Source organism: Hirundo rustica, chromosome 7 (genome assembly GCF_015227805.2).
Source record: "Hirundo rustica isolate bHirRus1 chromosome 7, bHirRus1.pri.v3, whole genome shotgun sequence".
In the NCBI taxonomy this organism is placed as follows: Eukaryota; Metazoa; Chordata; class Aves; order Passeriformes; family Hirundinidae; genus Hirundo; species Hirundo rustica.
The window spans coordinates 5,771,274-5,795,719 of NC_053456.1; the positions used below are offsets into that span (position 1 = coordinate 5,771,274).

At 41.8% G+C, this 24,446-nt stretch overlaps 1 protein-coding gene across 1 annotated transcript in view; it reads right to left on the reverse strand.

The window, feature by feature from the left end:
- Positions 1-24,446, reverse strand: part of THSD7B (thrombospondin type 1 domain containing 7B) — a 299,161-nt gene that overhangs the window by 71,935 nt on the left and 202,780 nt on the right. The window contains exons 14-16 of the mRNA XM_058421403.1: positions 23,867-24,061; positions 19,706-19,969; positions 4,085-4,263 (exon numbers count right to left, since the gene is read on the reverse strand). Of these exons, the coding sequence (XP_058277386.1) occupies positions 4,085-4,263; positions 19,706-19,969; positions 23,867-24,061 (638 nt within the window). The remainder of the gene's footprint in view (positions 1-4,084; positions 4,264-19,705; positions 19,970-23,866; positions 24,062-24,446) is intronic.

Sequence of the window (24,446 nt, forward strand, 5' to 3'; positions counted from 1 at the left end):
ACTCCTCTAAGCAATTTCAGAAGTACTTGCAATTCTAATGTGCAAAGTGTCTGTATTTCTCATACTCTACAGTGAACACCAGAAAATGTCATTAAGAATAAAATATTCATGTTAATGAAAGCAGTAAGTTTACATTCTAAATACACTACATTTTTCTCCTGCTATGCCTGCCATTACAAATACTCCCAATCCTTTAAAAACGTTTGCTTAAATATATACAGCATATATAGAGGGGATAAACTACTTGCTATGATATTTGTCCTTTAGCAGTATTGGCTAAGAGAGAGAGGGGGAGGAAGGAGAAGGAGGGAAAACCTTGACAAGAATATGTATGAGAGCAATCAATAAAAAAATAATCCTTGGAATTCATGAGTCTTGAAAATAAGATGCATTTTCTCACAGTAATCCTAAAAAACCTATAAAAGAATATTCAAGCAGTAAACCCCCCCTTAACTCATATTTAACCTTTCATCATGTAGAACTACATATTAAATATGAACTGCACGCTGTGTAAGTGCATTCAAAGGAGAGCAGGCACAGAAAAATGGAAATGCTACACCCCTTTTAACATGCACAGCACAGGCAAGAACATCTGCCAGCTGACCCCCTAATCCAATCGGCTGCTCAGAAGCAATCACATCCCCAGATAAGAGCTGCACAGCCCCTCCATGCAAAGCCCATTTTTTTAGAGATGGAGCAAAATGTAGTTAGCCAGCTCTTCAACCATTTTCAAAACAGAGGTACAAGGCGAAAGTAATTCTGCGCATTACATGGAGCTGCATTAAAATGCTGTCATCTCTTCCCCCAAATTTTGTAATTTATCCTTTAATTTCACAGGGCAGCAACACAGGCAGAGTTTAAGGCTGAAGGGACTAAATCAAATTGAGTGATTTTATCAGAATACCAGGAGCATCCAGCCCATGCAAGTGCTTGGCACCTCTATTAGAAAATAGCCTGGAATAAAATCTTGAAGGGCTCAACCTCGTCCACTGCCTACAATGAGAAGAATAAATACAAAAAAGCTGAATTAATTCTCCTAACTCTGAGTTTACTTCTCACATCTCTTGCAAAAAGGGTGGGCTGCTTGAGAGGCTCTACAGGCAGATGGACACATCCAAAAGAATGGCTTCAAGATACTCCAGAAGAATCAAACTCCCTGCGGAATAAGGAGCACAAACCCTATGGAATACCGTGCAGTAATGAGTCATGCCATTATTTCTGTATAAAATCAAATTTCTGCTAAAATATTTTATCCTCAATACACAAGCAAGCTGCACTACAGTGACTGGACAAACTCTTGGGGGACAGTCTTCCACAACTCAGTTTATGTGACTCAAATAACTACTTATAGTCACAAAATATTTTTTTTTTTGATTGTGAAAATTGTCCCTCTGTCCAAAGCAGTAGCTTTACTAAATATCTGTGTTGGCAGAGCTTCAGACATGGTGGGAAATGCTAAGAAAGACTTGCTAAAATAGTGTTTCAAGTAACACTATAGTTAGATTTATGTCAAATATCTGAAAAGCACTGAAGAAAAGGACATACAGGGGTCTGCCAAAAAGCCTAGACAGCACCCTGCACAAAAAGAGGGTGGAAAGATTATCTGGCTTAAAAAAAAGACACAAACTGACTGAGGGATTTAATTATAAGACACTGGAAAAATGGAGAGTTCTCCAAAGTAATTGATTAAGCAATAGCAAGACGCAACCTCAGAAGCAATAATCAAAGCTAAAATAACAAAAGATACTGGAGAAAGTAAAATGGAAATCAGAAGTGAAATCTACTAGCACCTGAGGAATTCATTATTTGTTCTAAGTTATCTAAAATCTTATCAGATGCGTAAAACACAATATAACACAGTAGCCACTGAAAAGTAAAACTCAGCACAATGGTGAAGGAGTTCTGCCCTATCTGATACCAAACAAAAGGCAGTATTTACTGCAGGTATTTAATCCAGATTATACAAAATAATTAGGATGTCACATTTTTATATATAATGAATCTGTAGAGCTTTGCTCTAGGATTTAAAAGCTGCCCAGAGCAGAGGGAACAGCAGCAGACAATCTGCCTGACAGTGGATTAATGATATGTGTCCAGCTTAGCTAAGCAGCAGTGCCAGCAGCTAATTTACTTTACCATCTGGGCAGGCAACTTGTGCATCCTGCAACATGCCCAGGGACCTCAGTGTGTTAAATGTGGGCTGGAAGTCCAAGCCCAGCGGGTGCAGAGCAAAACTCCCTCTGAAGCTCTCCAGGTATTGAGAAGCATTCAGGATGGCAATGAACGGAATCACAGGCAAAACACGTGCCTTTGTGGGCATGTCTAAGTGTATGTATATACACGCTCTTCTTATTAGCCCAACAATTTCTTCTTATCCTAAAAGCTCTGAAATATACAGAATTGGACTCAATCCTTTAAATCTGAATCTGGAGAAAATAAACCATTTTGGGTATGCCAAACCAGCTTCTGTTTTATCCTAAGAAAACTCACAAGGAAAGAAACAAAAGCTCCAAAAAGGAACCAACCAAAAAACACCTTGAAAAACAAGAAGCCAGAAAACTAAAGAAACAGACTTGAACACAATTCTACGTTATTTCTACTACAGACTGCAACAGAAAGCCTCTGATGAATTCAGTGGGTTTTAGATCTTGATGCTGTGTTCCTGCTAAAGAGGAAAAAAGCACCAACCACGTTTATATTAATACCAGCCGCGGCACTTTGCAAGCACTGTGCACCAATAAACTGTACCAAGACATAACTTCTAAGTTTGAACAATTTCTTTCCTTTAATATCCTCTGAAAGGTTTTTGAAACTGGCAACTCTAATGTGTGTGGGAATAGGCAACACATGATAGCAATAAGTCTGCTATTAATGGAAGGAGTCTGCTGTGTCTGTGGGTAACAAACCCCAGTATCTTTTCATTACAAAGGAGCTTATTGTTACCTTATCAGTTACTTGGGATTTCACTTTGCCTCTCTGGTGATCTGTCTGATCTATTAAGAAAAGCACTGAGCTATGGACAACATACACTTTATAGCAGTTTTATATTTCTGTAGCCCCTGCTGCTTCTGTTAGCCTACTTCCGATGAATTTAAATAGAAATAAGGAAAACGAAGAAGGGGGAAAAAAAAATCCAAGGAGTATTTATCAAGTTTCTCACAGGAAAATAAAATTAACTGTGAGGAAAACGAGGCAAGTTCATAATCAGGAGCTGGAAGTGGTGCTGCATTCCAGGACATGACTGCTGCAGCAACAGCTGTTCAGAAAAACAATTGAATCCACCAGCTCCAGCACCTACCAAAGAAATCTCTGTATGTTACCACTGAAGTAGTTCCACATGTCTCATATTTTATACATATACATATTCATATTATTCATAACATATATATGAAGTTCCATCAGCATGACTGTTTCTGTCCTATTAATTAATTTTCATGGCTGAATCTGAAATATAGGGCAGACAAAACTAAACAGTACTTCATCAGTGTTAATTAGTGCTGAGAATTAATCAGCAAATGTAGGAAATCACTATGTACTTTGCAGAAATGCATATAGCATTAAGTAGCATTTGAACAGATGCTGATCTTCCTTTAAGTGTAGCAATTCAAAGATTATTTTCCTGCGACGGGATACTTCAATATTGAATATAGAGAGATTAATATTCAAGGGAACCTGTGCCGTGTTGAAGGGAAATGTTGCTAAAAATAGCATTTTTTATTTAACAAACGTGTCTACAGCAAACACAGTCTCAGAAAGAATTAAAAAGTTTTAAAATATCCATAACGTCTGAGTTCTCTGATGTCTACACGCTGTCCAGGTGGGATTATTCATCCAGGGCTTCCTGTGCTCTGGGAGATAACAATTTCTTCATCTAACAAATACAGTTTTTCAGATCAAATTCTGCTGATGCATGAGCACCTCTCCCTCAGTCCTCAAGGAGGTCAAGGACTGCCTACAAAATGTGACCCAAGGTGTAGTCCCAGAGATAACTCCTATCTTTAACTTCTTCACCAGCACAGCAGCTTTGGATCCTGACTCAAAACAGCACAGAGAGATTTCTGCTGCCTATCGGAATGTCGCTCACCTGATTCCTGAGATCCAGCTTGGGGCAGGGACGACCTCCATTGTAGGGCTTCTCCTTGAGCCACTTGGATCGGACTCTCACCCCCGGCCCACAAGAAGAGCTGCAAGGAGACCAACTGGACCAATCGCTTAATTTGCAATCAAACGGGCAAGGGACCGTGCAAGGCTCTTCAATGTAACCTAAAGCAAAAATTTAAGAAAGGTTTTAATCACCGCAACTGACAAACGAACCCCCATCCCTGATGTAACCTGTGCAACCAACACAAAACAAGAACTTCTTAAGGATAAGGCACTTGGACAACAAGTATTGTCCAAATGTTGGTGCTGTCCAAGACTGACAGCACCATCCAACGCCAGGTTATGGCATTATTTGTGAAGAACAGCAGTGACTAAAATTAACTTCTACTTGGTTTAGTCCAGTGAGGTCAGTGATAAAACGGTATGATGATGCCAAGGATGCACGCTGGCAAAAGCACCTGTTGTAAAGCTGGTGGCCACCAACCTGTGGTGATTACCTTCCTTATTAGACTGTGGCCACGACAGATTCTGGAGAATTAACTCCTTCTGCATTACACTGGCCATCTCCAGAGCTGGCACAGGCAGGAGACAGACACGGGCTCTCTCCCAGCAGAAAGAAGCACGGGATGGTGGAGGCAACAGAGCTGTTCTCTTGGCAGCTCCCATCAGATGTGTGAGGGACCTGCCTGCCAGCTGGACCAGTGTGGAATTTTTTCTTGGGAGAAGCAGATGAAACCTGCTTCCCACATCTCACAAGTTCTCTTTATACCTCTTTCCAAATGCTTTGTTTATTCTGGGCTTCAAAAATGGCATTTTAAAGCTTTACTTTCACCTTAAACTGGTTTGACATGAAAGAGTCCTCACAAGATCCTCATCTCTTGAAATCACAACACCAGACATCTGCAGGACCAGTACCTTGTGAATCAAAACTCAACAGGTTCCTCCAAAAAGGTACAACCTCACAGCTGTGTGGCATATGAGAAGAGAGATTTTTGCAGAGCCCAGCAGCGGCTGTGGAGCTCTTGGTGTGCAGAACAGCAGTGGAGGGTGGCCAAACCCTGGGGGTCTCCAGGGAATTAGTGGCACCAGTCCTGGGTTGGCAGTGTGGAATAATTCCTGCACCTTCCTGCTTACCACGCTGCATTCATTCTCCCCCGGTTCCTATTATCTGCTTGTCATGTCTGTATGTATCATTTTAATTTAAAGAAAAAAGAGATTTCATGTTAGATCATGAAAGCCAGTGGCTGCTCAGATCAGCTTTTATTAGAGGCAACTTCACCCCTCTGACAGCTCTGGCAATGACGGGTATGGAAATAACTTCATCCCTACCACTGTTCTGATACTTCTCATTTTATGCCCTTTCTTTCTGTTTGGTTTTCATCATGGGAACACTCCCTCTTGATTCCACACCTACAGAATACCAAATTAACTCATTTCGTGACTCTTGTAGGAAGGGTTTCCCCCATCTACCCAGGTGACACTACCTGCAGCACGCAGGGTAAAAACATCCAAGCAACAAAACTCAACCCAGAAGCAGCTGCTGTCCAAAACCCACAGACAACAACCCCAGACAACCACGAAACACCAAGGCTGAGGCACAGAGATTATTCTGGTTCAGAGCTGGATTTACTGGCTGAACCATGCCCAAGCCTGCTGCTCACTCCAAATCAGAACTGTGTTACAGCCTGGGCATCAACCCACAGCAGTAATTCGCTGCCTCCCTCCAGCTCTTCACGCTGAAAGCAGTATCAGTAAAGGTTTCAGGCTTATTTAGGCATCCATCCGCTGGAAAACATCCTCCTTCTAGAGGTACAAGAAATACTGATGTTGCTTTTGTAAACAGTGCCTTAAAAAACGGCAGTAGCAACAGCTCCTTCAGCTCAGTGCTGCTCTATTTCTCCTCTCCTGATTCCCTGTGCTGGTGCTGCTCCCCGTTTCTTTACGGCGGCCACCCCGCAGCCTGACAGCTGCAATCATTTCACCATGTAACTCAGGCTTTAACTCTTCCCCAGCGCTGCAGGCCTGTGCCCATACAGCGTGCTCGGGTTTTCTTCGCTGCCTCTGATCTCTGACTGCTGTGGTGCCTCTTCATTCGCAGCTCTGAAGCCACTGGAATTGAGTATCTTAATTACTTCTGACTGAATCCATTCCAGCGATATTGGAATGTTTGAGGTACTTCAACTTTGCATGCTTTGTGTGCTCACCTCAGTGAGATGACACCCGTGCACACACATACACAAATATTTCTAAAACAGACTCACTTTTTCCCCCCAAATAAAACTCCCAAATATCCCACTGATATTCTGCTCCATCTGCTTAGGTTGCCACTCAAAGCAATTCATAATACATTATGATAAGTAAAAGAAATTTTCTCATGATAGATTTATGAGAAGCATTTCTTAGTCAGTCCTCCAAAGAATTCTGTTCCACCACCATATGAAATATCATCTTTCCTTGGGCTGTGTGACAGCCTGGGTAATTAACTCTCAACAGAAACAAAGAAAGTGCCTTGTTTCAAAGTAGGATTAGTCAGAGGGGTTATCAACTTATCAGAGAAGGCAAAATGGGCTACGTCTTTAGACAGCTCAAGATCTACATCTATAATAAAAAGAAGTAAGAAAAAAAAAACAGACTACAAAAAAAATAAAAAAAAGGAAGATGAAGGAAAAGTTATAATAAACAATCTTTCTTATATACAAGAAAGAAGATTTTACAATGAACATGGTAGAATACTGGAACAGGGTGGCTGGAGAAGCTGTGGATGCCCCATCCCTGGAAGTGTTCAAGGCCAGGTTGGATGGGGCTTGGAGCAATCTGGTCTAGCTCACTGGGTTCACATGATAATCTTTAAAAGGTCCCTTCCAACACAGACTGTTCTGTGAAGACTGAGGAATCTACTGTATTCCACTCCCAGGAAGTGCTGTGAGTTACCCCTCAGTGAACCACAGAATTTCCAAACACATCCCATTGCTAAGAGGCTGCTCATTCCTTTTTGGGTTTCCTCACCTGTATTTCTTAATTACATTAAACATAATCAAATACTGGCCAGCTACAGAGCACCACACTTCCATATTGTCCAGAAGAAGCTGATTCTCCACACTGAATAATCCTACAAAACCAAGATGGGAACATAACTTTCAAGCTCTCCTCACAGACTGCCATTACTCTTCTATCAACCATTCGAGGTTAATCCTGCACTAAGGTATTTATTCATAGAGCAAAGATTTCATTCAACCAAGATTTTCCTCCCAAAATGTTCCTGTGATGCACCCTCTCTCCTCAGACAGAGAATGCCTTTATGGCTATCTTTTTATGATGAGTACTAAATAACATTGTACTCAGCTCATGCGTTGCCTGTGAAACCAGGGTATTTTTTGTTTTCTGTAGGAGCCAAGCATAACTTGCTGTTGTCAGGGGACTGAGAAGACCCACAATAATCCTAGTTTTGGCATGCCTAGAAAACTTAGCTTTGGCATGATGCACATTACTTAACAGACAAAAAACCCCAAGGGCAATATGCTATTAAAACAATCCATTAATAAAGAATTCTACATTCAAGCTACTATCCAGAGAAATATTCTTACCATAACAGAATATGAATAAAGTAAATAACATTTCTGAGCTATTGCTGCTCAGCTTGGGAGACCAACTGAAGGCTGAGTTTACACAGCTGTTTTTGTCAGTGTCACCCTTAAATTTCTCACTCATCCATCACATCCCCCATTTTCCTCCCCTCTACAAAACCTGGAACCAAACAACTGTTTTATTTCCAAAACTTTCCACAGAAAAAGATGTTCTATTTCCCAGCCATGTTCAGTTCATGTGTTCTTAGATTTCTTGAAGCTTTCTTTAACCTCTTTTTTAAAATTATTATTACTATTATTATTCCTCCAAATCTAAAACACTATTAAAATAAAGCTCCTTTGATTCAGACAGAGCAGATGAGAGCCTCTGTCCCACCTGGGCCAACAGCAGGCTCCTGATCACCACAGAGCTGGAGCTGCACACACAGATGTCACAGGAGGTAGTGACAAGAACACCAGCTTATACACCAGCTTATTTAAATGGGCACTTCAAAACATGCTACTGGGAAATGGCAGAAAAAATTGATGGGGATGACCAAATAAGCCTTTTCTACATTTAAGTGCTATTGTTCTTCTACTGAGACTCTGTCAACGCACTGGGATGAACAAATGCATTTACACAGGCTGCACAGCTCATTTTACTATGATTTATTCATTAAGAACAGTGTGCTTGCTGCTCAACAAGCCACAAATAGAGTCTCTAACGTGTCTCCAACAAACAAAGCAGCCACAGATCACCCAGGATGTCCTGGGAAGGCTCAGACACACAGAGTATCAGCCCTGACTCACCTCAATTCTCCTGTCCAGCCCAGACACAAAGCAACAGCAGGTGGATAAATTAAGGACCGTGGTCTGGTGGCTGTCATGGACTCACAGAAGGTTTGGGTTGGAAGTGACCTCAAAGATCATCTCGTTCCACCCCCCTGCCATGGGCAGGGACACCTTCCAATACCCCAGGTTGCTCCAAGCCCCATCCAAGCTGGCCTTGAACACCTCCAGGGAAATGGGGCAGCCACAGCTTCTCTGGGCAACCCGTGCTGGCATCAGAGAGGCACAAATACACGGCGCAAAACCTGTTATTGTCCCATTTTTACTGTGCCACCCAGCAGAGCCAAGGCAAGAGGAGGCAGCTGGGTGATGGGGAGTCGCTAGAGGACACAAAAGATACTCACAGATCTGACTTCACAAAGATGAAGGCTGAAGAACTTTTTATTATTTACAAAGACCTCGCTTATACAGATTTTGAACAATGACCAGGGATTGGAGAGCAAGGTTACCACCTCTCCATCCCACTGGCCAGACTAGAAGTCAGTTAGTTGACTCTCATCAGAAAGGAATGTGGAAAACACCGATTGTTTATAGTACAGACCGTGAGAATTCAGCTACAGAGCTGCAAACATCTCACAAAACTCACATAATACAGCAACAATCGGGTGTCAGTGATGCCACACGGGTTGTGCTGGGAGAGGCAGGACATCAGTGGGTTCACAAGGAAACATCAGGAAATCAGACTGCTGCACTTCCAAAAGATAAATTTGCTGTGGGTGTAAGGTCTGCACACAGTGTTAAACAACAGTGCCAGCAGCATTCCAAGAGGCTGGCTTAAAAGTGATGCGAAAATAAACATTTCTCCAGCAGCTTTGGAAACAGATGCACCTCTAATTGAATTGGCTTTAAACTCATTTGTATCCTCTCTAACGTATTTCATGGTTTCAATTAACAAACTTCTAGCAGTTCTACCCTTGTTAGTAAACCTTGAGGTGCTTCATAAAACTCAAGGTCGTTACTGTGAGAGGGACAATTCTGTGCATCACCACAGCTGCCACTGGCAATAACACTGCTAATTTCCCTCGGAGTCTGGGACAGGAGAGATCACCCTTTAACAAACTAGGGAGCAGCAGAGTGGACAGTGACACAGGAGAAATGTTTCTAATTACACAGACCAAAGGCAGAGGGGAGGGGGGAAATGGATTCATTTTACAATTAATATTTACATTCACTTGGTTACTGACTGTGAAATATCACAAAATAGCACCAGTAAATCCAAGCAGTGCTAAAAATTTAATAGCTAAGGACTTTATAAGGGAGATCTGGTGGACCACAGCATTTGGTGGGCCAAATTCTGCTCAGCTGAAGCTCTGGGATCTCCTGCAAGGCAAATCTCTTGCTTCACCTCAGGTTAAAACTCAGCATGGAGTACAGACTGCAGCTCAGAGACTTAACTCCACCAGTTGATCATATTTCTATGGCTGAGGCTTTCCCAGTGTGCCAAGAACAAGGCAGCCACTGGCCGTGGGCCACACAGCACAACCAAAGGCTCCAGAAGCTTGTGAGCTGCAAGGGGAGCACCTCATGCCAAATAATCCCTGTTGAAAATCTAAATCCTGCTTCAAGGGAGAAAATTATTAACTGAAGGGAACTAAACATAGTAAGTCTGGGAGACTTAAGTTCCTAAAAACTCGAGTTGCAGCCGAAAAGGATTTAATCTTGCCACAGAACAAATCTGTTTAATCTTCTTTTTTTATAGTACACAAGGATTTGAGAGATTTTATGCATTATTAGTTTGCTGAGAAATTTAGGAGATAATCTAATTTACATTCAGTAAATGCACAGCCAAAAAAACCCCAGCAAAAATAACTTCCACATCAAATATTTTGCAAGGCTCAAATAATGGATCCTTAGCTAATCTATTCCCACTTTCTCAACAAAAGATGCACACGCTCACGTTATCTCGTAGCAGACTGATTAGAGATTCTAAATAGACCAGAGAGGACTTGTAAAAAAGGCTGGTAAGTTTAACTCAACATTATTGTTATTGAAATTCATCCAAAGGTTGGTTTTATTGCTCAATTTCACTGTCTCTATAAATCCCGAGGAGGCAGTTGGGCTGATGCTGACTTTGCATTATGATTTCTAATTTCCTTCCATTCTGCATTACAGTTTTTCTCCTTAAAGAACTTGCAAGCAGACGCCCGGCGTTAGATACAAGCCCTGGTAGTTGATATATTTAATCTTTTAACTCAATAAGGAAATCTCCATTAATTAGCACTTTCCTTGTAACAGATTGCAGAACAAGCTGAGAACTCTTCCGGGGAAGGAGTCTCGTCTGCTGCTGCCTCTGAGTGCAAATAAATAGAGCAAATAAATAGGACTTCACAGTGCACATTCATCTCACAGGGAACATGTGATACAGGAGGGCAGAAATCCACTGCACAAGTCTGTCCAGGCTCCAGAACCAATGGTGGGAATGATGCTTCCTTTTCCCAGGGCTGCTCTCCCATGGTGAAGGGCTGGCCTGGCTGCTTGGGAGCCCTGACATCTTAACAAAGTCCTTACTCAAATAAAAAACCATCCACTGGGATCAATAGCAGTTAGGGGAGTAGCTCAGCTGTGTTTTTCTGTATACTTTGCTCATCACTCTGCCACTGGGAAAATCATCTGTTTTCTTCAAATAAAACAGAGTAGCTTTTTATTTTTTCTTAGCAGCGTTGGAATCCTCAATATATCAGGAAAAAAAAGTCAGCCCACTGTATTTTATTATGGATTGCTTACCATAAATATTTTTTCAGGCTACTCAATTCATAGTACAAGCATGTTTTTAAAACAAATCCAAGACTGTATTTTCTATTATTATGATATTTATATAAGAAAACAATACTCTTTTCAAAACCTGAACACAATTAAATTGTCCACAGACCATCAGATTCCCTTTTCTCCTACACCTGACTTCTCTCAGAGCTCTGAAAATAGATGTGCACTGCAGAGTGCTCTGAAGATCGATACAGACTTGGGCAATTTGCACCAGGCAGGAAGCATCTTCCAGAGCCAAGGGTCCAACACTGAGAAAAAGCTGCCACCAAATGTCACTGGAAGTATCTACCCCCCTCAGTAAATCATGTATGTCCTGAAGGTCAATGGCTTCAGGCTCTGCTGGAGCACACTAAGAAACTCAATTTCAGACTTTGGGGCCCTCCATGGAGAGCATCTTCCTGCCAGTTTCTGAAGCCACGACATTGGGCACTGTCAACACAATATGCCACCTCATTTCTGCTGCCAAGCTGCGACCCCAAGACACAGGCAAGCCTCATTCAGACAACTTGCCTTGGACAACAACGTTATGGCTTTCATCTGACAGGATAAGACACGCTGATGCATCTCCCTGCATCCTGAAAATTAGCAAGTATTCTGCATTACAATATTGCTTTTATTCCAGACAAAATAAACCAGCAGATGACTCTGCAGAAGACAGGAACACTAATTAGATCAGTGTGCAATTAATATTATCAAGGGGGCTCAAAGCAGCATTAATTTTTTTTTTCTTTAATGTACATTCCTAGATTTTTAATTTACAAACTCCAGGGGTTTTTCCCAGTGTGAGGGCCTCTGCTCACGGGCAGATCACACAGGCACTGGAAAGGCAGGGGAAGGTTGTGAGCCAGCTGTGACCCCCACAGCCCCCTCCCCAGTGTCACGGGAGGTGAATGGCACAGTGACCCCCAAATCAATACATTTAAATCAATATTCTGCCTCAATTCCTTCTCCCATCGACACTAAATGAGAAGCCCAACTGCACACTTTAATTATACAGGTGCTGTTTTAAGGATGCCACTAACCAGTACCAGCACCAGGAAGATCCAGGAGTGCTTTCCCAAAATCCAGGGAGGTGCTGCCAGGTCCCATCTGTTTGCATAAGGAGTCTCACTCCACCTCTCAGAGGTCACCTTGCTGCAGAAGCATCTGACCTTCTTGAATAAAGCTGTACTATAAAAAACAACTGACGAAAACATGATTTTAAGGAAGGGAACAGTCCTGGTTTTCCACAGCTCAGGCACGGGGAGAGCAGCAACTCATTTATATGATGGAAAACCTTGAGAGGGAAACAGGACGCTTTCGTGACACGAGCAAGCCCCAGCAAAGAGTATTGATGTACTGAATTTCTGATAGACTTTTGTTTCAATTTTGCAGCGTGACTTTGAGCTCTCTGGTTGTGTAGTTCAATCTCCTGTGCTGGAGGACTTCAGTGAATTCAGATGCAGAAGGCAAAGCAATCCTGTTAAATAACGTTGGTTTTAGTGGTCACTCCCCCAAGTTACCAAGTACACATGAGAGCCAAGATTCCACAGTGGGAATCTCTTGTCTGCAGTGAGGGACATCTGAAGATTTGCAAACCAGGCTCTCAGTAATTTAATTTACACCATCCTCATTTGCAAACCTTGGAGAACAGAGCTATTAAAGCGCATTTCAGGCCCAGGAACAGGCTAAGGTAGGATGAATTCTCTACTACTCATCAGTATCACAGGGATAATCCCTAGAACAGACCGAGCTGAAGTGTAAGTTTAATTAAGTTGCTTCTGAAAATCTCCAGAATGCATTAGACATTAAACCCTTTAATGCCCACTGAACTCCATTGCAACACCTGCTGCCACAGGGCTCCCAACAGTGGTAAAGATATGGAATTGTCACTTTCCAATCAAAAATTATTTGTCATCCCTTTATTTGCCTGAAAGTCCCACTCATCAGAGCTGTATAAAAGGCAAACAGGTTAAAAAACGCTGCAAAAAACTCCACGTAAGACATGAGAGGAATCCTGTGAACTACCACCACACCACTTCCCAGTGCAGACACACATCTCAGAGGGATCAGGAAGCTCTCCATGAGCAGCAGAAGTACAGAGGTCTTAGGATGAGCATATGTAATTCATGAACAGGATTAGGCTAAAAGCGTATTTCTTCATACTTTAGCATATTAAATGGAATGACAAGTAGGGAGAGAAAAATGTTAATTCTGAGTCTCTCTTTGTATGGTAACATTTTATTAGAGCCTGGCCTCATAACAGGCTGTATTTGTGACAAATGTGTTATTAAGGCTGAAGAGACGGGCCACATTTCAAGGAAATTCTCCTTCCACAGCCTGCTGCAGAAATCAGGGCAGGAGATCAGCCAGTGCATTAACCTGCTATCACAGCTCTCCTAAAGCTCCCATAGACTATTTCCACACTGAGTTACAATTTCTACACTAAAAACATTACCGAGTCCCATGGAAGAGCTTTAATCAACCTGTAAAAAAAAAAAACAACGACAAAAAAAAACCCTACCTGAACCTAAAAATAGGAACAGGAGGCATGGACACGAGCTGATGGTGAATGTCAAACATGAGAAAGTCTGTCTGAGGTCAGTAAAAAGCCGTTCCTTCATAAAGTCTGGCACTGCCACCTCTTCAAAGGGGTCATTTTATGGAATGCAGCAAAAAGCATAAACGAAATTTGGGCAAGAAGATAAGCAATAAAGATAGGTATTTAGAGCCAAGGAGTAACAACAGACATCACTCTGACTAAATGCAGCACTTACAGAGGATGCTGCTCCAAAAGCCAAGTTTCTAAAAATTTTTTCTTAGGATGCATGCTTCCTTTCTTCAAGAAGATAAAAACCTAGAAGAACGTACATTTCTGTGTACTAACGCCTCAGGGGAAGTCTTACCTTGCTTTAAATAAGCTACTTTGATAGCCAGTTTGACCCATTCAGAAATAACTTTTTTGATGGCTTTGATTCTGTTGCCAGGAAAACACAGAGAACTCAATGTCTGAACAGTTGTCCTGTGATCCAATTTCATTTGATAAGTCTTTTAACATCCATAAAGGAAGAACCATGGCCAAATTTTCTTATGGTGAACAGATTTTGGAAAAAAAAAAAAAAAAACCCAAAAAAACAACCAACTAAGGAAAAGATAAGAAATAAATCAACGTTCTTTGAGCACTATTATGGGAGCAATATGTAAAAATCCTGTAGTCAAACAAGAAATGGAGGCCAGGTCCTTCCCAGGCTCTGTGTCTGTTACAGCTCCCCTGGCAGCCACAGCTGTAATTAAAAGTGTCACCACACACCCAAGGAGACATGTAGGAATGTCAGAGAGAGTCCAGAGCAGAACCCAGCCAGGAATTCAGAGCTAATTTTAGAAGCTATTTAGCTGTGAGAGAGCAGAAAACAGTCAAAAGTGGCAGTGGCTTCAAGGAGTCCAGGACAGTCCTGTGACCCAGACTTAATTCCCATGCCAGGGGATGGGCTAGACAGGAAATAAGGTGAATTTTTGGCTGAAATTTCTTTCTCTAGCAGTCTTTGAAAAGCTTTCTAGCAGCAATACAGCCATTCTTGGAATCCACTCATGCAATAAAAAGGCAACAGAGAGAGACTGTGCTGGTTTTGGCTGGGGTGGAGTTAATTCTCTTCACAGTTTCTGGTACAGGGCTGTGTTTTGGATTTGTGCTGCAGTGTTGATAAAACCAGGATGTCTCTGTTATCTCTGGACAGTGATTACAGAGAGCCTAGCTGGGTCCTGAAATCAACAGGTTGTACTAAAAACTGAAATTTCAATATAAAATGTCACTCAGACTAAGAATGAAATTAAACTTCAGAAAATTTTCAGAAACACAGGAAAACGTCTGTTTAGAAAAGTTTCTGTTTCTGAAGATTTTCAAAATCAGGGATTTCTACAATTTCACTCTTCAAAATAAAATTTACTAGATGTACAAAGATGTATACCACAGTAGTTACTAAAACTGATACACTTCCAAAAATAAACAGGCACCTATTCAATGTTGCATTTTCAACCTTTTTTTTTTAAATTTAGTTTTTCCCCCAAAACTGCCACCTTGTAGGAGCAGCAAGTTTGCTTTCAGACCAGGACAGACCTGACTCATATTCCCTTAACCTATTAGGCTCTGCTTATGGCTTTTTGAGCTATACAAACAAAAAACTCGCAGAATGCTTATTAAAATCTAGGGATTGAAAACAGCTCATTTTCTCCTAAAGTGGGGGGAGTCAATCCCAGCATTTTCATTTTAGGATGGGTTTGTCCTCACTCAACTGGAGCTTACAGAAGGAGACATTGCACTGTTGGGAGTTAAGGAGGTGTTTGAGCATCCCTGCCGTGCCCTTCATAAATTCAGAGATAATTAAAGCTTTTTAAGGTGAGCGCAGGTTGCAGCTAAGTGATTTAAAACCAGGATCCATTTGTCTGTCGTGCCTTTTTCTTCCAGGTTCCTGTTGTTGCGAGCCCAGCAGAAGCAGAATAGGATAAGCACTCTTCATAAATTCCTGCTTTCCATAAATTGCCCGTCGGATCAAAAGCAGAACCTCCATGCAAGAGCACAGAAATCTCCAGCCTTTGATTTGGAACAGATGAGGCACCCTATGTGCCTCTAAGATTAAAAAACCCTGTTGGCATTGCACACAAGAAAGGGAAGCAAAGGGACGACGGGAAATCATTCAAAACAAAGGAGATGGAAATTCAAAAATAGTACGAGCAGCTCAGATGACAGATTGAGAAGCGGATGAACTGCAATTAAAAGCACAGTTTCATGGCCAAAGAGGATGCTCCACACACGAGTTAGCAAATGGAGACCCTCTGCCCTAGCAGTGAGCTCAACACAGTACAAACAGTCCTCTGATGGGAAGGAAAATCGAGGCAAACTACAGATTATAGTTTTGTGATGTAGTTAGAGGTAGTTACCTCTATCCATGATTTCATAGGTGTATTTCCAATCTGAAGGGAGCAAAACCAGGGTGAACCAAATATGGGAGAAAATCACTACCTCAACTGGAAAAGGCAGATCACTCGTTTTTCAAGCTTATTGTATGGGTGATCAAGGAAAAAGGTCACACCAACAAAATAAAGCAGTTTATCACAAAAGCCACCCATGGGGAAAAAAAAAACCCAGAAAACAACAAAAACAACGCACTTTTTTCCTGGAGAAAAGATTTGGTAAAGAAAGGAATACAATTTATAAAAGCCTATGATTTGTATTTTTAAGCTTGTCATATCTAATGACCACGAGATAACACACAATGAAATGGCAGTAAGGATGGGTAAATCAGTCAGTGGGGATCTGACCCAAAGTGTTGATACCAGGCTTGCTCAGCTCTGGTGGGTCAGGGCAGAGGTCTCTCCCTCCAGCCCAGGCAGGCAGGTAGAGCATTTCCAAAAAGAAATAGCTGGAATGCTTCTGTCTTGACTCTCTCTGGACCCTGGGATACTCTGCTTGCAGTAACTACACCAATGGGGAGAAAAGATCCATTTCCAGTTGGCAATTTATGCTTAAAGGGTTAATGTATTTGCAGATAATAAGCTTAGGACAGTTAAGAGTCTAAACTCCTAGGAAACACAGACAAACAGACTAAACTGGGTTTTCGGTTAGGTTCCCCCCTTGCCCTCCAAGTTGCAAATGCAGAAATAACTCAGAAAAGTCAACGTAAGAGAAGGGCCTCAGAACCAGAACCCTTCTGAGCAGTTTATTTCCACACCAGATGCAAGTGAACTGTACATTCACTTGACAACTTGATACACTCACATAATAGGTCACACTGACCAAGTGAAATAAACCCTGCTCAAGTTTAAGTTCACAGGGTTTCAGTCAGGGAAAACGAAAATCACTGCAGCAGTGATTCAGGGCAAAAGCCCAGAATTTGCTCTCCAGAAAAGCTACAAACTGACCTATTCTGTTCCACACATTTTTATTATCCTACATCATGTACTCAGGACATTGACAAATCTGGGACAAATTTACTCCTACTCTAAAGGCACAATTTACAGCCCTACATCTCCCTTTCTACATTTTGCAGTTCTTCAAAAGGACCCATCAAAGAACTGAGGTCTAAGTCTTAAAACTTCTCACTTCTGTTCTGGTTCAAGGGAAAGGAAGGAAAAGCACTGTCCTGCAGAAGGAAGAGCAAGAAACAAAGAGAAGTCCAAAGACCTGAAATGAGTAAAAGAGGAACCTGCTTATCCCCACCTCATAAAGCAAGAACAATGCCCAGGTATCACAGTGGTTGGCATTCAATATATAAGACAATAGATTAATTAGCCATAATCATGGCCAGCCAGCAAATGTTAAAAGGTCACCTGATACTAATTGTGAGCAAGACAAACGGAGCTGCTTAAAAAACACACTGTCATGAATAATTTCGCAGGACTTAGCAATTCTGCATGCTTCTGTAAATTGTTCTTCTCCATTATGATTGAAAAGCATTCTGCTAATTATTAATTGGATAATGATTTGTTTCTATCACTAATTCAGTAAGGTGTTCAGAAGTGCCTTTTGAATGTTCCCAGCTCTAGGGACCATAAATATCAGACTTGTCCTCATGTAACCTTGGAAGGCAGGTCCCAGGTGAGGGAAGTAGAGCCTGTGGAGCTTCTGCCCATTTTTAGTCACTCTATGCCCAAAGTCACTGACCACCCCTCTGCCTCTGATGTGGGCCTTGTGCCAGGGCAGTGCCACAATCATTTTTGCTCACGTAAAAAGCTGAAGACAAGAAAGTGAACAATATTCCCCTGGAGCTACCACTCCCTATTACCTCCCTAAGAGAAGCCAGACCATTAAAAATGCCACATAAATATCACTGACAGAAAACAGGCTTCAAGGTTATTTAGAAAAGCCCCACGCAGAGACAACCTTCCCTTTTTAATAGTGCTAAAAACCCTGAGTTTCTCAAAAGAGCAAGTCACGCCACAGGCAAACCCACCTTCCAAAACCCAGCAGCTCCCTTTTTGCAGAAGAAAAGGTAACGTGGGGGAAAGGTATACTACTCCTCCTTCATGGGCCACAGAGGCATAATCAATTGGTACAAAAGCACACTGTTGAAACACAAACCATGGAGAGCTGCTTTATGAACCCGTGCAGCCAGCTGGAACAGCCATCAACAGCTGCAAGAGGAATTCATTCCAGGACTGAATCACTTCATTAGGGTGGAAGTTTTTTCCTTTTATTACATGCAGCTCAGGCTGCTGATCCTATCATGAAGACTCTCCAGAGAGCTGATTTCTCTGCTCCTTTATACCCTCAGGAATAGTCGTGGTGCCCACTGTATGACTGAATCTCCTCCTGAGACATCCTTTCTCCCCCTCCCACTGTACAGCTCATCAGCAGTTTTCATTCTACACCCTGCTCTGTGGTGTCCCAAGACTTCTGGATGTAAGTCAGAGAGTGGCAGTGGCTTGGGGGCAGCCCAGCTAGAGATTTTGCTCCTAAAACAAAACCTAATGTCTGTCGTAAGTGATAGGACAAGGGGGAATGGCCTCAAACGCACAGAGGTCAGGGTTAGATTCGATACCAGGAAGAAATTAACTGTGAGGGTGGTGAAGCTCCAGCACAAGTTTCCCAGAGAAGTTGTGGCTGCCCCATCCCTGGAAGTGTTCAATGGGGTTGGATGGGGCTTGGGATAGTGAAAGGGAGATGAGATGATATTTAGGGTCACTTCCAACTTAAACCATTCAATGAACTGCATACAATGGAAATGGGGAAAAAAACCCAAATGGAATGTCACATCCTGCTCTCCCTAATTTTAATTCTGCCCTCTTTCTGACGTAGGCTACTTGATTATACAAGAAATGTAAGTGGGCAGCACTCCAGGAAGCAGGGATATGAAGATATACTCCATGAGTTTTTGAAAATATACTCTGTGAATTTGAGCTTAACGCTGGCACATAATTGCAAGGAGGAGACCACTGGCTGCTGAAGCCATGTGTGCCTGGCATGAGGGACAGCAGGTGACATCACAGGCATTTTGTAATTAAATATGATTATCTCTAGAAAATTGCAAATTCCTTCATTGAAAACAACCATGCAAACCTCCAAACACAGTGAAAGGGAATAAAAATTTCTAAACAAGGAAAAGTGGAAGTAGGAGTTAACTTTAAACAAAATGCTGATAGAAATAAATATACCTCCTCCAAAGCTTATACCTTTATGGGATTTTCAGGGAAATAAAAGAAATGCCTCTGGTATTCCGGCAGTGTAGCCAACTTTAGCCTTCTCGTGCTTCATTTCCATTGCATAAATGCCAGCAGTCTCTTACACTGAGGAAAACCTCAGTACTAAAGAGCAATAAGAATATTCCACGAACTCTGTTCAACGCCCAGGGCAAATCTGTGAGAGCTATTCCAGCAAGCACACACCTCGGATAAGCTCCACAATGAGACAAGGAGTGCTATTCACACCTGCTGTGGGCTGTTTTACACCTCCTTACCTGAACTGCTACAGCGAGAGGGCTCCACCAGCCTTCCGGTGCTGTCGTAGCAGGCGATGGCTCGCAGCCGCACGCCCTGGCCACACTCCCTGGCCGCTCCCTGGGATGGCATTCCCAGCTGCAGCTGGGATGGAGCCCCTCTGATAATGCAGTCAGACCAATTTCCATGGGGCTGGGAGGTGAACACCTCGCAGGGGCACGGCTCTGTTTCGACTTGAGGATAAACTTCTGCGTCCTGGCATTTGTCTCGCTTTCTGCTTCGCCCTGTTCCAACCACAGAAATCTGTGCGTTAGCTCAACATCTGCTGCTCTTGATAACAACACGTCATATTATTTATACTTGCATGAATTCAACACCTTAGAACCAAGACAATCTGAATGTTAATATTCAGGGATGTTTCTGAAGCGTCTATTAGCTGCTGCCAGTGCTCTGGCGTGCAAGGACAACGTACTTATCTCCAGGGGCAACCAGAGAACTTGGAAACACTCTTCTGATGGGTAGATCAAGGAGTAAAATACAGAGTTTTACTCTAGGAATGGTCTGCCCAGAAACCGCTTTGTAATTTCATATAATATCATTTTCCTCTAATTATCTGATGGAAATATATTGATTGCTTTATCTCTATTTGTTCACAATCAATGGTTGCCAGGACAACTTCCGGACGACCCTGCATTAGCTACAACTTCTTTTGAGATTTCTTTACAAATTAGTTAAAGATGAGCCGTGCACACAAACCATGCTTTGAAGAAAACAGAAAGAGATAATCCTCAGTAAATTATTAGCGTTGGAAAGCATTTCAACGGTTGTGTTTGCTTTTATGTTTTCCTTTGCTCTGTTCCTTCAACAGGTTTTAAAAGAAGGCTCTTTCAGTAGTTTTAGGAAGCAGCAGCAGCAGCATTCAAATAAACCCAGAGTACAGCTCTCTGCAACTGCACTCTCCATGCCCTCCTCCTGCAGGACTTCAAGGCACGAGAAGGGGTCCCCAGTACGAGAAGAAATAATGCAAAAAGGAAAGTTCAAGCTCCCGGCATCCCTACAACTGCTTAAGGGAACAAATGTCTGTACACAGCCTCTAAAGATAAAAATGAATGCTTTTCGTGGCACAGGTCAGCCAGCGTGCAGCCGAACAATCTTGATGCCGGCTGAGCTCAGGAATGTCTTTGCATTTGGCATCTGCACCGAAACGAGAATTCATCTTCAGCAACAAACTGCATCTGTATCCCATCCTTAGAACATTCCTTGGAGATCTTGGATGCACTAAAAACACTTCTGCAGAAGGTTTTCAAGCTTTGATCCCAGAAGAAATGTTTTCTCTTCATTGCACACAAATAAGATACTAAAACCAAAAGATAAGTTATATAACTCAACAACCCCCTGTCCAGTCTGGAACCAAGAGCCATTTCACCACACACAAGCTGGGTTTCATCAATGCCTATTTCATACAAATATGTTCCTCCAAAGGAAAGGCCCCTGACTGTAGACCCTCAATACCACCATCCTTCAAGCCCCAGCTCTTTCAAAACTGTATTGCCAGAGTTCTGGGGAATGTAGAATTTGCCAGCACAAAGGGATTCCCCCCCCCCAAAAAAAAAAAAATCAATTAGTGCCAGCATCTTTATAGTTTGGTAGATAAATCTATCTTTATATTTTTATGTACATGTTTATGAGGAAATGCAGGTACAACTCCCTATACTTCAAGGAAAGTCTTTTAAAAGACTTTGACTCGGGAGCTCTCTAATGGAATTTCCAGCCTTTTCTGTTTGAGAAGCCATGAGGAGCCAGAAACTCTGTATGTGCAGTTGTGCGTTCTGCATTGTATTACTAAACATGGGAATTTGGGATTTGCCCATGTTTTGCCATCGTGACACGAAGCACAACAGACTGAGGTAAGGATGCTAATAATTTCAAACTTATGTGACTGATTTTTTTCCAACTTGCCCTGCCATCTGTTTTGTTGGAATCTTCCCCCTCCATGAAGTTGCTATGAAAGCCCTATTTTAAGGGGAAAAGTGACACTGATCCCATACTCTTCACAAAGAAATATTTTTAGAATTAGTGGTAGTGGTATTTTTATCATCCTCACAGACTGCTTTAAAAATCACTGCTAAAAATAGAATCTTCGAAGATTTTTGAGGACATAAACCCATCAATTAAATAGTATTTTCTTTTAAAATTACAGTTCTGAATACTGACAAACGTTGTATATATTAAATATTATCAGGTAATACATACTATACATAAAAGTTATAGGAAACATTAAAATTACAGAAAGGTTTTGCATCCACAATACGGTGAATTAACTGACTGGATTAATTAATGGAAAACTCACCTAAAAACTGTTTTCATAGTAATGACTTTGAATTTTGGTACGTTCTGTAGTAAGTATTTTACTTAAGTAATTACTAATTTCATATGCAGAGTCGATGATGAATTACAAAGTAAAATGAATTATATTATTAAAAATTGAGTGGAGGGCAAGCAAATACTTAGCAAACAATTAGAAGATTTCCACTAAATGACATTATTAATGGACTTCTAATGAAGCCAAAGCATTCACTTGAGTACAGACACACGCAGCTGATGAACAAGAGGTACAATTCATGCACATGTACAGAGGTGAAATGCAAATGGATAAAGTACTCACTCTTAACATCACAAAATAATTTTCAAAATAGCATTTTCCTTAAATCATTGGACCGAGTTCCTGTGGATGAGATTTTTTTCAAGACTTTTGTCTACCTCTATTTTTCAGAATTTCTTATGCAAATGCAAGTTGGAGCCTGTCTCACTGACTTTCCCTTCTGAGAGAGGGGCAAACCAAACCCAGTGTCTGATTTGGTTGTCCCTTGCTGCTCTCTCACTTACTTGAACAGATCTCCATCTGACACAGAACAGAGTAAGAAAGGGGATAGGTAGGGCTGTACTGTTTCGTAACTTGCACAACATTCATAAAGAAAAAACAGATTTAAAACTACCTGTAAGTAATTATTCATTATTTTTTATGTATTTTTTGTAAGATCTGGCACCTATTATTTTGCTGAGGATCAAGCATTTCTCCTGCTATAAACGCACAGGCATTGAGTATAGAGAACACTTTTGAATACGCTCTATGCCAGAAACTAGAGCATTGTATAACACTGGAGTTTTATGTGAAAAAGAAATCTTTATCCTTTAATGAGCCACACTGACAAACAGCAGCTTGAAATCAGCATAAATGTATGCTGTAATTGTTAGTAAAACACACGGAACATTCCAGCAGTTACAGATGGAGTAAGAAGACAGCCATGCAGCCAAGGACAAGTGAGTCTAGGAGGAAGGAGCAGCGGGGGCCACCACATTTTGCTGCTCTTCAGATCCCAGCTTTTATCTCAGCAGATATTCTTACAGCAACTTTAGCACTCTACTCCACAGACAAAATCTTTGAAGCTTCACCTCTATTGAAGGAACAAACTCGAGCCAGGTACATATTAGCTCTCAAACACAACACAGAAACACGAAAAGATGGGAGTGTTGAGAAGAACAATAACAGCAAATTTCTTATAAACCCTATATGAACAGTATAATTCACTTTTATTTGATATAAGTATGCATGTGGGGGAAGACAACTCCCAGCAAAACATGCAGTTCCAAACTATTCACGTTAATGAGTTTTAAAGCTTTTCAGTTTGGTCAGCATTCAAATAACATAATAACAAACCTCGACAGCAAGTATGGAAAACTGCTCCATCAAATGGTTTGAACCAGTGAGTTTAATGAATACATGTAAAAGATCAAACAAAGCTGTTCTAATGGTACTGGGTTTTCTTTCTTCATGGTACTAATTTTCCCTGTTGAACTGGGGCATACTGCTGAGCACAAAACTCTCAGTTGTAAACTTCCTCCAAAAAATCACACTGATTTGTACTCTTGTCTATGTATTTTCTGCACACTTCCCAGATTAGGTCAGATAAACTTGCACAAAGCCTGGTCCCTGTTTCATTTGGTTTATGTCTAAAACCTTTCCACCAGCGAGTTTTTCAGCACTGCTCTCGTACTAGAACGTGTATAAGGCTGGCAATGATCAGTGCCAGATCAAAAACCAATTAAGGATGGATTTTCCCACCACTCCAACACCCCAGAGGCATTATTCCCAATCAGACAAATATCGTAAAAGACCGTACCTGTGAGCGACCGCCTCCTGCTCCTGGTTGTGTCACAGTCAGAGGAGCAGGCTGTGAATTTAGACCAGGGGGTGAAAGTGCAGTCATCCTTGCAGGGAATGAGGCATTCCTGGACGAGGGCTGGCATCGCTCCTGCCCACCGCACGCAGTCACCGATGGCGGCAGAGCCACCCTGCTCCGACAGGCACGTCACAGCTGCAAGCAACGGGACAGAAATCTTTTATGTTCTTTTATATATATATATATGGGCAGTCAGTCCTGGTGCTCTATGTGAGATTCACAATTCACCCCCCTGGATTAACAGAATAAAGCTGATTTGGTTTTAGGGCATGGTTCACGTGTCCCTCAGTGATGCGCTGGAAGCGTCACAAAACCATAAAGACACGTTCTTATTTGACCAGTCTGTTATCTAAATGATGATGTAAACTCAATATTCACAAGGAGGCAGTCATTTTAAAGGTTGTGGGGAGACTTTAACCAATGATACATTGTATAACCAAGTAAGAAAACAGGTAACGCTGTGGCCACCTGCCAGAAGTATTTGGTCGAGGCCAGGATTCACAAGGTGCGATGCACTTGC